A 16,206-nucleotide genomic window follows, 5' to 3' on the forward strand; every position below is an offset into this window, starting at 1 on the left:
GATGCCAATAACTGTGTCTACACTACTTGATTGACAAGTTATGTATGTTATCAGTTCACTTCAGTGAACTCTAGGACTTACAGATCCTTACCCAACTAGAGAGGCAAAGAAAACAAAGGTAGGCAGAAGACTGTGCCCTGCACACAGCAGGCGGGCATGGTCTGTACCCAATATCGTGATGTTTTGCTGAAAGTGTACTACTGCCACACACTCTAGCCAAAAGCTCAACATGGGATTTCGATTCAGCAGTTGTCTTTTGTCTTGGTTACAAATATTACTTTTGCGTTGTATTGATTTATTCTTTAATCAATTTCCTTTCTACTCCTTTTCCTGTAATTCAACGGGCTGTGTTTATTCCCTGGAAAGAAATCCAAAGTGGCTCCTGGAGCAACCATTATCACAAACTCTCAGGTGACCTTCAGCTGACAAATCTCTCTTAACTAGTTAATCATCAGTTCCCAAAGCAGAATTCTGAGAAGTATCTTTGACTCCTTCATCTCTCACATTAACACCTCCCCCACTCCCAATCTCTTGTGCACAACCAAAGACAAGGACATTCATATGTAGGATGACTGTAATTTATTGTCCAAACTCAGATACTTTTGAGGATGAAGAAGGACACTATTAATAACTGTGCTAGGTAAAATGAGACATATCTTCACTGTGTTCACAAAGAAGGTGCTGGTATAAGGAAGCCTTCAACTGGAAAGTGGTCGTGGAGATAAAGTAGAAGATAATACACTGAAAATGTAAATATGACCAGGTCTCCTGAAGCTTATCTTTCCCCAACCCTATCTACCAGGTAAATGTCAGTTTTCCCTAGGCAGCAAATAACCCTCCCTCTACATAGTCTAGTCCTTATCACTCCTCCTTTCATATTTTGTTCAGATTTGCTTAGTTCCAAAATATATGAAGCTATTTATACCACCGTGCCTTTGCACATTCTATTCTTTGACTGGAAAGCCTTTTCCTCACTTTCTATTTTTAAGTCAATTGTTACTTCCTCTTGGAAACCTTCCCTGACTGAGCCTTTAGACAGGGTCCATCCCTTTGCCCCTGGTTAACTTTTGTGTGTCTTTGTCACCACATGTATCGTGCTGCAATATCCTCGGTGATTTGAGTAACTGGGTTTACTTTGGGGACTTCATCTATTATGGTATTAGGTGGCTCTAGTTTTCCTAGTACAAGTTGACCCTTGAACAATATGGGGGTTGGGGGGCCACTCCCACATGGTTGAAAATGAGTATAATTTTTGACTCTCCCAAAACTTAACAGCTTACTGTTGACTGGAAGCCTTACCGAGAACATTTACAGTTGATTAATACGTATTTGTATGTTACATGTATTATATACTGTATTCTTATGATAAAGCTAGAGAAGAGAACATGTTAAGAAATTCATAAGAGAAAATACATTTAGAGCACTCTATTGAAAAAAAATCAGCATATAAGTGGATGTGCACAGTTAAAAACTGTGCTGTTCAAGGGTCGGTTATAATTGCTAACACTTGTGCTTAGTGGAACTACCCATGGTAACAGGGTCCCTCGAAGACTTCTCATTTTGATTCTATAACTATTAAAATAGTTTATTTATAAAACATATAAGACCTAAAAACTATTTTAGAAATTTAATCTTACATCTGATTCAAAATTCCACCCCCGCTCCCCAATACCAGGAACACAGACACACGTATCCACATACTCATGCACTCGCACATACACAGGGCTCTTGATGCTTGGTCTGGAGGATTCTGCTCCCTCCTGTATTCCCTCATCCACAAGTGTATCCCTATGGCACTATGGTGGAGAGCAGGGATATAAAAACACACCATCTCCTTATATAACCACCTGCGACAAGGTGGTAATATTTTCTTGGATGACTTAAGTGTCTTAAGATAACCCTTACTGGAATTGGTACAGATAGGCAGGTGCTCCAAAAATCCTCCCTGACAGAGGGTGCTGGTGATGGGATTGAAGCAGTTGCCATGGAGCCTCTGTAGTTTCTTGCTGGTCTGTTACTTCTGCCAACTGGTCCCCATCTGGCACCATCCTGACCTTGTTCTTTGACTTCTTTGCCACACATTGCACTGGCCCCTGGCAATCCTGTTTTCATTTTCACCTCCACTCCCTTCCGACTCAGATCAATCTGCCCAACCCCTTGGGAGGATGGGGACCTGGGAATAACAGAAATACCCTTTGCCCCTCTCTTCTTGGCTTTAGCAGCATGGAACAAGTCAACAAATGTACAAACCATGAGAAAATCAAACATCAGTGTCCAATTCTCCCACAGACTTTATGAGTAATTCTCTTGGGGTTAATCTCTTTGACTTTGGAGAGAGCAGGGGCAGCCATGTTTTTATACCTGTACTCCTCTCTCCTAGTCCCTTTCTTTTATCAATAGGGAGGGAGAGGGCAGGGTGTGTAAGTGTGTTGAGGAGCAGTACTGTCCATGTTGATAAAATGATGCTTCTTGGAAAGTTCTACAGGGAGGTGGGAAAATTTGCCTTTGGCTTAGAATGTGGGGGCACTTCTCTCTTTTTTTTATAAATCAGCTCTGTGCTTTGTCAATTTTCAGAACACAGAAGAAATCCACTGTACTCCCAAACATTCTGCAACATATATATAACTCTGTTCTCCAACCATCACCTTGACCAGAAATAAACTTACAGAAGGGATTGCATTTTATCCTGCTCCACAGTACTGGATGCATTTGGGACTTGATAGTCATGGACTACATTGAGCTCTAATACTAATTGTGAAAACATTTCCAGAAGTCTACAACATTTTTAGACTTTATTATTTTTTTAATTTTTATTTATTTACGATAGTCACAGAGAGAGAGAGAGAGAGGCAGAGACATAGGCAGAGGGAGAAGCAGGCTCCATGCACCGGGAGCCCGATGTGGGATTCGATCCTGGGTCTCCAGAATCGCGCCCTGGGCCAAAGGCAGGCGCCAAACCGCTGCGCCACCCAGGGATCCCATCTACAACATATTTTTGCAGTGAGAAGGTGCAGTGTTTTTGGTCTGAGCTGGGCGATGGCTTGAGACAGAGCATAGTGGGTAGGTCCCCCAACCTGGAGAAGCCCAACAGAGATACAAATCAACCCAGAAGCTTTTAATCAGATTTTCTCCCTGGTGGCAATGTCCTGAACAGTCAGACACCTGGTGTCAGGCAGGGGAGAGCCAAAGGCAGGTGCTCTTGTTTTGGGGACCTCCACACTAACTGCAGTAGCCCAGTGGCCAGGGTTCTTTACCTTGTGAGAAATCAGAGCTCTGGGAGGCCCCAGGAAAGTGTGTGTGGTTTCCTATTTTACTGTGACAAGGAGTTTTAGAATGGCCTCAAATGTCCACTTTAATATAAAGACTAGTCTACTACAGATTCATTCATTAAAATTTCATTTTTACAAGCATGGGCAACCTACCCAGGTTTTCTTACTCTTGTAGAAATGAGGTCAAAATTAGCCTAAAGGTGTTTCTTGGTGTTTGTATCTTCTGCTAGGTATGATACATGAGGACGTATGTGTGTGTGCATGCTTGTTGTTCTTGCTACCTTGGTGGCAAAGCTACGTCATTCCACAGGAGCAGCCTCCACCGCCATGTTTAACTGTGAGCCATTACCAGGAAAGAAACTTTCTTCATTTCCCAAGGTGACTTTTTGCATCTTCCTAGTCTCGTATATGGTCTTACCTCATGCTTTGCCATTAAAACTGTTGCTCCATCAAGGCACCCTAAAAACAGGTAATGTTTCATAACACTACCGTGTCTACTTCCCTGATCTTCACCTCTAGAAGTACCCAGTGGGTCATACCATTCAACAGCAAAGCAAACAAACAAACAGAAGAGAAAAAGTGGTTGAAACACACTATCTGGGCTGAGCCCAAATTCCAAAATATGTGTCCTTTTGTAAATTCTTCATAAGATTACTTATATTTCCTATTCCAGTTTAAGCATTTGGTCAGGGATATCCACATGACAGTGTAATTGGAAAAAGAAATGAGTGTTTGCCTTTGGTTTCATTTTATTGCTTCTTGGAAGAAAGCTCCATATAATAATTTTCTGGTCCAGTTCTCTACTCTCCAACTATGGGGTGGAGGGGTGCAGGAGCTGGGGGAGGAGCAGAGAGAAGGCTTTGCTGCATCCACATCATTTTCTTATTTTACTACATGTGGGGGGAGTCTCTGAAATGAGACTTTAATTCTCTTGTTGAAATACCTGCATTTTATTAAAAAAATAAATAAAAAAAATAATAAAAATAATTAAAAAAATTATCAAAACCTGGTCAGAGAGGATGAGAAAAAATTTTCCCTGAAAGCTTCTGTAGAGATGCAACAACAACCCCAGATTCGTTCAAATTGAAATTTGGGAAAAAAAGGGGGCTTTGGAGAATGAACAGTGCTGCTTTCCTGCCCTCTGAAGGGGCTGATGGGAAAGGAGGCCATGTTTAGTATTGAGCTAGCTGATTAAATACCCCAGATCTAGGAGGAGCCCTAGGGCTTCTACCAGCATATACTTCTGGCAGCCCAAATTTCATGCCTTTGCCTTTCTGTGAGGCTCTTCTAGTTCCCGTTCTTGTGATATCACTAAAGGTCCTCTAATCCATGAGTGGGCAGTGCATAAAACCTAACTCTTTGTCTGATCTGTGCCCTGGCCTAGGGTACAGTTGGAAGAAAGCTACTTAAGATAATGACTTAAAGCAGGGAAAGATATCTGGATTTAACCACTCCCCCTACCCTTCTTATGTTACATAGATAACGGAAAACGTATCCTGGAGCTGGAAATTGAGGTACTGCCCTTATGCCTTCTTTGCCTGGCCAAAGTCTACTGATGCCTTAGACTCAGGTCAAGTGATGGCTCCTGGAAGCCACTCTCTCCATACCCCATCTATAAGTCTATACTTAGACTAGATTAAGGGCCATTTTGTATTTTTCCATGGGTTTTCCATAAGATCCCCTACTGCAGTGTTGTTCTACCTTGAGTTGCAAAGTTATCACGGCCTTCCCAAATCTGAGCCCTTCCCCATCCATTTCTCTTTCACCAAGTGTGCTTTACTGGACTCATAGGTAACATACCTAATTGCACCTTAAGGTAGGGATTATGATGTAACATCATAATACATTGTAAGTCAGACACTCTTGGTTTGGTGCCTAGTCTTGCTATAATCTAAGTCAAGTTTACCAACTTTTCTTGGTGTTCATTTTCAAATCTATAAAAATTAGGATAATCATATTCTGTTTACCATACAGGCTCGACATGAAGATTAAAGGATATACTCTAGGTAGAATGCTTTGCCAAACATTAAGTGTAGCAATGAGGAGAGAACACCTATTTTATCATCTTTTAGATTTTTGCATCACTGTGAGTCATGCAACCCCACCATACCCCTATAAGGTGGATATCTATTATTTTTCAGAGGAGGACACATCTGAGTTATAGTTTTATGAATCTCTCTAAGGTTATATGGATAACAGCAGTGAAGCTTAGATCTGAACCCAAGGCCTCTGAGAGTGGAGCTCACACTCCTAGTCACTGACCTCGGAAGTTTCCTAACATTCTGTCCGCTAAGATCCAGCAATTTAGTGGGACCTGTTTCCAGCCTCTGTGCTCTCAGTTCTATGATGTAACAACAGCAATTTACCTGATGTACTTCTAAGGAAAGTTTAACCTGATCCTGACTTTCTGTCTTGCTTAATTGTCAGTGCTCAGACAGTGATTCCAGAGGATGCCTCTTTACAGGGGCCAAGAGTCGGAGCTGAAAGTCAGAAAGCTGTTTCCATAAAGTCTCTGACATTAGGGAGAGATGATATCCTTTAGTTTGTGAGCACTAGAATTGTGGTCAGATAACCTAAAGTCAAATCCCAGCTCTGCCAGTAAAGTAACACGCCCTTGGAAAGCAGCTTGGCTTCTTAAAACCTTCATTTGCTTAGATTGTTTTTTTTTTTTCTTATCTCTAAATTTGCTACAAAATCCTCTTCTTTTGACATGACTGAAGACTTAAATGAGTCAAATGCATGTGAGAGCACTTTGCAAGTTACATGGAAGCAGAGGCAATTATTACTTTTTCAAGAATGCAAAGTCCTCGTCCAGCAAACCATTTAATATGTATGTACACACAAAAAGTCAACAGAGATAATTTCTGAAGTCTTATGAGTAACCAAAGGTCCAGATCACTGCAGGAGGCTGGAAAAGATTCATTAAAATGATCATTCAAGCCTGAACGTGTAGACAGAGCAGGGACATTGAAGAATGACATCATTCCATTTAAAGGAAAGTACAGAGCCTCCTCCCGGAGGCTTCCCAGCAATAGAAGTAGGACCTCCTGAGAGGGGCAGGGTGCATTCAATTCATACAATGAACACCCTCACTTAAAACCTACCCAAGTTTCAAAATATAACCATTGGAGCCTATTTGAATACAGAGAGTTATTTTAAGTGTGTGATTCATTCCACACAGCCCTATCTCTGGGAATCTGGTAGTGAATTTGGATCAATGATTTTAGTGACAGTTCCACTAAATCATCACCCTTCTATCCCAGGATGTAACTCAGAAAAAAGCAACAGAAAGGTACCATCAATAGGAAAATGGGATGGACTTTAAATATAGCATAAAAGGCTGTTTGGAAGATCTGCCTGTAATTCTGTGTGTGGAAGCGAGGGAGAGTCAGAGGTTAAAGAGAGCGGTGATGTTTAGGTCTATGGACGGTGAGAAAAAGAGGCCATATTCTGAGCACAAGTTCAGAATGACAGAAGGACAGCATAAAATGAAAATGGGTTTTTAAGTGACATTGCAAAGGAAAGGTGACACTAAGTAGTGCCATGTTTGTGGACTTCTGATTAACCACAGGATTAAAAGCTGAAGAATTTAGATCTAAGCAGCCTCCTGTTAGGGATAGAAAAAAATTCACCAAGCTTAAGAAAAGTAGCAGCAGAAAGGCATGTGCTATTTTTAGTGTTTTGATAAATAGTTTGGAGCTTCTTGAAAGGGAGTGAGATTGTCAAGCGAGCTAAATGAACAGGAGCCCGGGGACTGGTCATTTTCTTAAGAGCCAGGAACACGTAGGAAGGTTTGAGCAACATGAAAAGGCATGTGTGCTCTGACAATGGTACTTTGTTCTCCATTTAATATACAGGAAAATGCACACCTCAGAGATCTGAAGTCTTGGATGAACCGTTCCTGTATCTGTCCACTGTTTTGGACAGCAGTAATAAACTCACTTCTTAGATACAGATGGATAAACCGAACTGGTTAGCACAGAACTTACAGAGCTAGTGGTGGCCCATGAGGTGACCACATCAGGCCAAACCTATCTTTTGAGAGGGCATCTCAAGTGACATTTCCCACATAAGTGCTGTATGTTTAATGCCTTTTGGCACATCCTAGCTCTGACCTCCTCAGATGTAGCTTCTTGTAAGAGATGGCACTTGAGGTGAATTGTAAATTGTGTGCCTTTGAAGATGGAAACTAGCCCTGAGTTGTTTCTCACATAGTGAGGCGGAAGATACTGGGTTTGAGAGGAAAGAGCTGTATGTAGGCTCAGTGGATGGATTATAAGGAAAGAAGGGTGCAAGGGCAAAGGTTGGCAGGAGGTCACGATTCGGGCAGGCTGACTGGATACTGCTTGGTACTCAATGTGCATCAGCATACATGTAATGAACCCTGACTTAAATTTTAAACAGGTATGGTTTCTCAAATAAGTCCACCAAAGAGCTAAAAAAAGAGGTGATTCTTATCTAGGAAACTCCATTTTTAGGTCTGCTTAACCGAGGTTCTGAATAAAGTGTCCAAACCCCTCTGCACCTTGGTGGCCTCTATTTGCACGTGGAGGTGCCTTCAGGAGCACAGGTGAGGGATCTCATTCTATAGGACTGAGAAGATAGCAGGAGAGCCAACCACAGCATGGCCTACTAGCAAGCCCTCTGACAGCCTCACCCAACAGCCAGCTAGCAGAGCCTTTTCCACTTCTTCCAAGCTTCCTCTCGAGAAGAAAGTTAAAACTACTGGGCACCAACAAATCCTTTCATGGAGACAGCTATCAGAATCTGTTTAAGCCATCTGTTTCTCTGGCTGTTTTTCCTTTCAGTGTTTTTCCTTCACGTGTTCTTTGCTCACAACAGAAAATCTAGTCTAAAATAACCAAGATGTTAAGTTGGAAAATGCCAGAGGTATACATCCAGTTTATGAGAGAAATTGCTTTCTAAAGAGGAGCTGGGCTGATCTTGTGTGGAGGAAAGCAACGTTTCCACAAATATTATACTTGCGCTAAGAAAATAACCAACTACTTTCATTAAAAGACTCCGCAACAAGATTTGTATTTGTTCATGTAATTGAATTTAATGCTACTGAAATTTGTCAGACCTGAAAACTATTGTGGCGTAGATGGTACTTTCACATTGAGGAAGATTACCTGAGAAATCCGCTCTCAGCCTAGAGCAGCAGGTCTTGTGCTGACCTGAAAAGGTGATAGGTCAGTCATTTTCAGCATTTGCATAATGCCTAGCCCCAAAGGACACCTCCTGGGATGATTTGTTTTGTTTTGTTTTGTTCTGAGAAGAAGACTCTGTGAAGCAGTTATTATTGATGGAGGGGCCCTGCTAATGCCTTGCCTACCGATTCAGTTTTACATTTAGTGTCTGCAGACGAGAGGTCAGTGACCTAGATTAGTTACCCAAAATTGCAGAGCCAGCTCTGTATGTTTTCATGCTAGCCAATAGTTTTGCAACTGGTTTTTTCCCCTCTATGTAGCCAAGTAACTCACAGATTTTAGCTGCACACTTTCACACCAAGTTATCTTAAAAACCTCAGAATTTCTGCAGAAGCTCCATTCCATATTCAAAATGTCATCAATATGTCATGCTTCTCTGTTTCTCACCTGGGTTCACCTTGGTTGATGGACATGTAGATCTCCCAAGAATTCTCTTCTGGGATGGCGCCATGTGGTATGAGTAAACTCACCCCTAAAACAGAAAAAGTCAAGAGGTTATTTCAATGATCTCTAAGCCCCTCAGTCGAGCACCTTATAGATGTGTGCTCTCTCGCTCTCTCTCTCTCTCTCTCACACACACACACAAATCTCACAGCAATTTATGAAATCCTGATCTTTGAAAAGTTTAAAAAGTCCAAGATAATAATAGAGAAAACATTGTTTCCCAGAAGTGACATAAAGAGGAGCATGTTATTTGACTGCATACTCAAGGTTTTTAATTTAAGGTCTTCCTGGCATTTTTTAATTCTCTTAAAAGACTGGGTGTCCTGAGACCAGGCACTGTCGAACATATCTGAGACTGTAAGAGTTTATCAGTGTATCTGTTAATCTGCTGCAAAATTTAGGAATGTTTTGCAGTATCTTGTCTCTCTCCAGTCATTTCCTGAAAAGGTATTGAGATGGTGGGCGAGACCTCTAATGCTTTTCTCAGGCCTGGTATGAAATTGTCTTATAAATAATGTACCTCAAAGTAAGTTTAAAGAGGTGATCAATGGAGTACTGTATTTTGTCAAGAAAACTGGAGGGGGAAAAAAAAAGCATGGATAAGCTTAGGGACATTGTAGGTTGTTGTATAGCTGGTATTTGGTCCTCTATTTGCAAACTGAAGCTAAAAAAGATAAAAGTTAAAGGCAACGTAACCATATTTATGGTGGTGTCAAATAAGAAAAAAATCAGCAGCCTAACTTCAGCAAAATCCTACAGCGCGAGGGGGGAAGGCCCAGGAAGGCACATCACACTGCGTCTGCAATGTCCTTTCTCTCCTCTTGTCTACTGCGAAGTAAATATTTCACTTTGGCCAAGAAAGAGGAATCTAGACAGGGCAGAGATGCTCTTTAATGTAGCTTCTTGTTTATAAAAAGAAATGAAATAGAGACACAGTAAGATCTTCGCAAAATAAAATCTCAGAACATCCTCCTATTCTCTGAATAATGTAGTTCCCACCTTTCCCCCTTTCATTAGAGCTAATGTAATTGCACAGAAAGCTTTCAGGTTGCTGATGGTAATTTACATCTAGAGATGGCAGGCTTTACTGATATCCTTCTATGTGCCTGTTAGCTGCTATAGAATCAAGGAATGCAAGACTCATTGCAAAACAAGTAATTTGTGATGCACATTTATGAGCATTATTCAGTAACATGCTAGTTATCATCAGTATCGTTCGCCAGCACTAAGAATGAGGCACATTTAAATCTTGCTTACAGCTTTTCAGCAAGAGTATCCATTTATATTCTGGACTTTAATGTCAATGGAACTGTAATTGCCATACTTAGGAGGCTCTGATCAGGCTCCTCCTTTCATTTCCTGTTCTTTTTTAAATGTAGTTGCCAAATGAAGTGGACTTCAGTACATCCTTCCCTGCTGTTGAGCAGAAGTTGTAATACACAGGATAATCTGTGTGTGGATGTCAAGCTGAATGTACACCCTAGATATTATGTATTCTCTCTTAGTTTGACACAGTGGTTTTCCTCTGTTGCCTCCCTTTTAGACGACCTAGGCCCTTGTGACAGTAGAGACATTCAGTCCTTACCCCTTAATTTTTAAAAATTTGACAGAGAGAGAGAGCACAAGCAAGGAGAGCAGCAGACAGAGGGAGAGGGAGAAGCAGACTCCCTGTTGAACAGGGAGCCTGATGTGGGGCTCGATTCCAGGACCCTGGGATCATGACCTGAGCCTGCTTAAGTGACTGAGTCACCGAGGCACCCCATGTTCTTATTCCTTGGCTTGGATATAGAAGCAAGGGAGGCAACATCAAGCAAGGATGCAATTTAGCAAATTACTTTAGCAATTACCCCAAAATAATAACTTCATTGTGCTCCCATTTTTCTTTTCCCATTCTTTTCTTTTTTTAAGGTACAATTCACATGCAAGAAATTGTACCCATTTTTAGAGTACAAATTGATGTGTTTCTGACATGCATTCTCTCATGTAATGACCACCATGATCAAGACATAGAACACTGCCATTTCCACAGAGTTGCCTTGTGCCCTTTAGAGTCCAATTTTTAATTTCCAATGCAAATGGTCATGTTTTGCTTTCTGACGTGTTGGTTAGCTTGCCTTTTGCAAACTTTCAAATAAATCATATAGTGCATGTAAAATAAAAAAGTAATGATGGCTCATTACATCAATAACATGTTGTACAATGCTTGGCACAGAGTAGGCACTCAAAAAACATCCTGAATGGATGAAGTAATAGGATTCAAAACTTTTTTTTTTTTTAAAGCCAGGTTCTGAGACATGGTCTCTTCTCTAGATCAGTCAGTGCCTGATGGTCAACTCCCATATCAAATCAGAATAAATATATGTGTAGACTTTTGAGATAGGGCTGTTTGTAGAACAGATCATATCTCATTCCTTTCAAGTCAGCTTAATTCCCTATGTTCAGATTGAAACATTATTCATAATACTCCTAAATACGACCTGAATCTACAGGATCATTAGAGCTTTAAACGATTTCATCTTTCCTTCAATCAGAAATTTTATGATTATCTTTTGAACACACTTCCCTCCTCCCACTTTAAACATGCAAATTGTAAATGGAGATGGGACATAGTCAAACACAGAGGCAGGGTCAAGATGGGTGGTAGTGTGGGTGGCGAACAGTATCTTATGAAGAATGAAAGGTGTAGTGGGGAATCCTTATGCCTGTGGGCCCCTAAAGAAGTGTCCATTTTCAATATGTCACTCACCAGTTACTTCTGATTAAAGAAACATACTCTCCCCCAAACTCCACCTGCTACCCTGACAGCCTTTTATTTCATATGACAACAGAACCACCTGTCTGAATTTCTTGCTTCATATTTTGCATAATAAATGATTTCTACAGAGTGGGGGCCATCCCATCCCTTTTGAAAAATCATTGCCAGGCACCATACAATAATCTGGGAGGATGGCATTAGAACAATTTAATTGCCGTGCCTTGCTTCTTTACACTTATCCCCCTAGGGCATATTTTGCATTTATGTTCTGCAAATAACATAGCATATGTTTCAATTCCCCACACTTATTTTTCCTCAAACTCATTCCCAGTGAACAGCTTCAATCTTGTCCAGGGCTTCTTATTAGAAGCTTTGAAAATGCCCTTTTGCAGAGGAAGTGTTTGGGAATCAGGCAATGCCATCAGAACTTTTAGATTTCAACACAAGTGCTTTTTAAGTCAGAAGGGAAGAAAAAGAAAAATCTGTTTCATGATTTCATCTCATGTTCTTTGATGAACGTTAAACAAGCAAGGCCAATGAATGGGTTGATCTTGGCATGCCTTCCACATGTGTAAACACACACAAAGATGGGAAGAGAGAGGAAAAGTGTGGGCCAGTTTATTCAGCAGATAACTACTGGGGGCCCCTGAAGTACCCCATACTGAGCTAGGAAAAGAATTCTAATCACTATATCCTGTTCTCAAGGAGGGGTTTGCATCATTTTCTTTTCCCAAAACCCACACTTCTAGTTTATAGATTCTTACAAGAAAGGTACTTGGTAAGCATGACTGACTGACTCATTCCACATTGAGCCTCCTGACTGCCAATTATGACCAGGGAGGATTACGTCACCCGTTGATTCTTGCGCACGTTTAAACGAAGATTCTTACCAGTGTCCTAAGACATCAACCAAGGAAGATTTTGAGAACTGAGAATTCAGAACACAAAATCATGAGCAGGCCTGCATTGGAGGGCTATTTCTCAGGAAGCAACTGAGGCAGGAGACCATGACATTTCTCAACTTGAACCAAAGCGCGGGGTCAAGTCACTAAGCTGCCATAGGGTCAGTTAGCTGCAATGGGAGCTTCAGACTAGTCCTACTGGAGATTTCAATTTAGAGGATAAAAGGATTGATCTGGAGAGGGTGGTTAGCTGTAGCTCAGAGGGAAGGCTGTCGAGGCCCTGATGGTCCTGATTCAATGCTGTCTGACTGTTCTGTCACACTTACTGACAAGTGTGCTCTTTCCTTTCAGCAGCCAACCAGCAATGATTCACAGCACTACCTAATTCTCGTTGCTTAGAAATCAGAGACAGTGCCTTCTCCTGCCACCCAGTTAGGTCTTAGATGGCAACTCTGAAGACTAATCCATAGATAGGATGCCATTTTAAAAGTGACCTGGTCTGTACACCCTATGTGTCCTTATCAAAACATCGGGAAAATCTCCCTTCTCAGCAACAGGAGGAAAAAAATTCTTGAGAACTAATTGTGTGCGTGATATAGCCCTGGACTTGAAGTCTGCTTTCAAAAGAACAGCTCTGTACCGAACCTGCATTCTTGCTTATCATAAAGTAACATTAAAGCAAGGTCTATGGCCACTGACGGTGTTAGGTCCCTTCCGGAGGAAATTTGACTCCAGGTGTCCTTCCGCTAAATTATCTACTAGTGTATAAACCACGTTTGGCTACAAAACATGGTATTTCTCAGTCCTGTCAAGGAATGTTTTCAGTTAGTGCTTCCGGATCATGTTCTAGGGAATATATTTCAAGGGGGCTTAAGCTCTGGGGGCCACGAAAACCTTCTAGCAAATATGGCTGTCAATTCTAACAGGGCATCAAATAGAGCGGACCCTCCACACTGAGGTGAAGATTGCCAAATCTAATCTCTGTGTCGGTTCTGGTTTGCTGTATAAATCAGGGAGCCTTAGGGATCCACGTAAGTAGCAAAGACGGTAAGGATCTTAAAAATGAATCTCATGAGACATAATTACAGACACATAAAACATTTAAAAGAATGTTCAGAAATACACAAACGCACACTTGACACCCACCTGTATTTGGCATGACTAAGCGTCCTCCTAAGTGGCCGAAGACCCCAGTGGTCCTCAGTTCTGTTCTTGTGGGGAGTGATGACAGATTCTGGATGTAGGGTGTTTTATTTCTGGGATGCATTGTACTAAAGCTGCGGTTGTTTCCGTGGGGAAAAGTCCCAGAATGATTCTTGCCATGGTACTCGGCTCTCTCAGACACGCCCAGGGACACCATGAATGAGCTCTGAACTTTGACTTTGATGTCGGACAAAGGGTTAAAGAGTGAGGCCTCTGTCATGAGCTCCTTGTCCAGAGGGTCCTGGAGGCAGATGGGCCCGCTATACGTTCGGCTGACCGTGAGGTCTGGTTGCATGGAAGAGTTCAGGAGCAGGGAGTTACCTGGTGAAAGAAAATCATTCTGTCACTCAGAAACTCAGAGGCGTCACAGTGACCCCCTTACCTCTGCCTCTGCCAACTGTGTAGCATCCGTGCTCTTGCCAGCTGCCCTTCAGGGCTGCCCCGAGAATCTATGGCAGCTCTCACAGGCTGGACAGGAGGGACTGGGGCCTTGGGATCAGGAGCTCTGGCTTGCACAGTGGATCTCTGAAAGCCGCTGACCCGAATCGCTCCTCTTGCAGAGCTCCTCGGAGGCCATCTTTTCAAAACAAGTGTTCCTGCCACCCCGTCAGGCAACTCACTCAGGTATTATTGTTTATGTGATTATCTGAACTGGCAAAGAGAAGCTTAAAGGAAAAATAAAAAGGAGGAAAGATGTTTTGCAATCCAGTTTGGAAGCAAAAATAACATCTGTTCCTTTTAAACGGCCAAGGGTGACACAGCACGGTGACTAGGTAGGGCTGTTTATAACCAGAGCGGCCCTGGCGCCAGCACATCTCACGTGGAATCCCGGGCCGTTTCTGGAGTTGGGAGAGGAAGTGATGTGTCCTCAGAGCAAAAGGGTCAGGAGACCCCATGGATCACGCCATGTCTGAGTAGTCAGTCTGCTCTAATAGCGCATATGTCACTCTGACAGGGAAAAGAGGCCCCACACGGGCAGAGCAGCTGAGAAAGGCTTCCTTTCTGTCTTGAAACAAATGAAAAAAAAAAAAAAATCTTTACAAAAACATGAGAAATTGGACTTTCATCTGTTCGGGCTCAACCGATTTTTTTTTTCTAGGCCAAATATTAAAAAGAAATGCTGTGCTATTTTCTTGTGATGAAGTAATCTCATTTATTAGTAAATAACGAAATAACCCCCGGTCCCAAACCTCCCACCCATATCAGTCCGTCAATGCGACTTCTCAAATTGAAACCCAAACCATATTAAACAGTTTTCCTTTGGGGCCTGACAAAATGTTTAAAGTATGATATTTTTGAAAATGTAGCAATTCTAGGCCATATTGTATTAGTCGCTATTGTTCTTCTAACTCATAATTTGTAGCAACGCCAGCAGGAAATCTATAACCCTGGCTTTTCCCACCTCTTGTGCCGATGCTCTAAGAATCCAAAATCATAGAGGAGGAGGTTCAAAATGAGATGAAATGGCTTTGTAGATCTAAAGGCTCCTTGATGATGCTTTTTTTTTTTTTTTTCATGCTTGAGGCTCTGGTGCCAAGATGCAGGCACAATACAGGAGCTGTGCTTTTTAATGGAACGGCACTGAATTCTATAGGTCTCAGCCTTGTTCTTGTTTATGGCCTTCCCTGGCAAGAAGCAGGACTTGAGAACCATGGCACATCTGAAAAGAATTCGGAACAGGCCCTTCCACCAAGACCTGAAAAATCATATTGCTGAGTCTCACGGCTATTTTATCTCAAGCCCTCACCTCCTGGAGCTCTCACCACCTTTCTGGCCACTTTTAAAAGACCTTTCTCACTTATGTGAAGCGAAGCAGCAAAAAGATTTCCTAGAGTTACACCTAAGTCTAACTTAAGGAGAAAATGCCTAATTATACAAATATTTATCTATGATAAGAGTCCATCTAGAGTTTAAAGAAAGTTGGCTGATTACCCCACGGTTCCCTTTGGAAATCCTTTTAAAACGTCCTGGTTCACTCTAAGTACGGCATTCTGTTGAAAAGTCTCATCACCATTCACCTTCTGGCTTTATTTGCTCAGAAGGGATGTCTCTCAAGACAACAGAGGTGAAAATAATATGAGAATCAATGTGAGGTGTATCTTCACAATAACTATAGGGTAGAGTAGAATTTTAATAAAAGAGTTTTGCTTTAATCACTAGCTTTGGGATATTCTTAGTTAAAAATAAAAACAAAATGGTGAAGTAAGTTTGGAAAGGCTATATATTCTTTTAGAGATTCACAATACAATGTAAGCTCTAAGGAGACCCACTATGGAGATATGTTTCAGCTTATGCAAGTCAGCATTCTCAAAATGTTTAGGCGAGGGAACCACCCCCTCACCTGCTGCCTGCTGTTCTACGGAACACACTGGCATCCTGTGCCAAAGTAAGAGGAAACCATTAGCTTGTAGACTCCTATTCAT

The 16,206-nt window shown here is 41.7% G+C and overlaps 1 protein-coding gene across 1 annotated transcript in view; it reads right to left on the reverse strand.

Moving 5' to 3' along the window:
* The window catches only part of UNC5D (unc-5 netrin receptor D), a 531,015-nt gene that overhangs the window by 52,917 nt on the left and 461,892 nt on the right, over positions 1–16,206 (reverse strand). The window contains 2 exon segments of the mRNA XM_025426288.3: positions 8,867–8,951; positions 13,727–14,104. Of these exon segments, the coding sequence (XP_025282073.1) occupies positions 8,867–8,951; positions 13,727–14,104 (463 nt within the window).

Source organism: Canis lupus, chromosome 16 (assembly GCF_003254725.2).
Source record: "Canis lupus dingo isolate Sandy chromosome 16, ASM325472v2, whole genome shotgun sequence".
NCBI classification, from domain to species: Eukaryota; Metazoa; Chordata; class Mammalia; order Carnivora; family Canidae; genus Canis; species Canis lupus.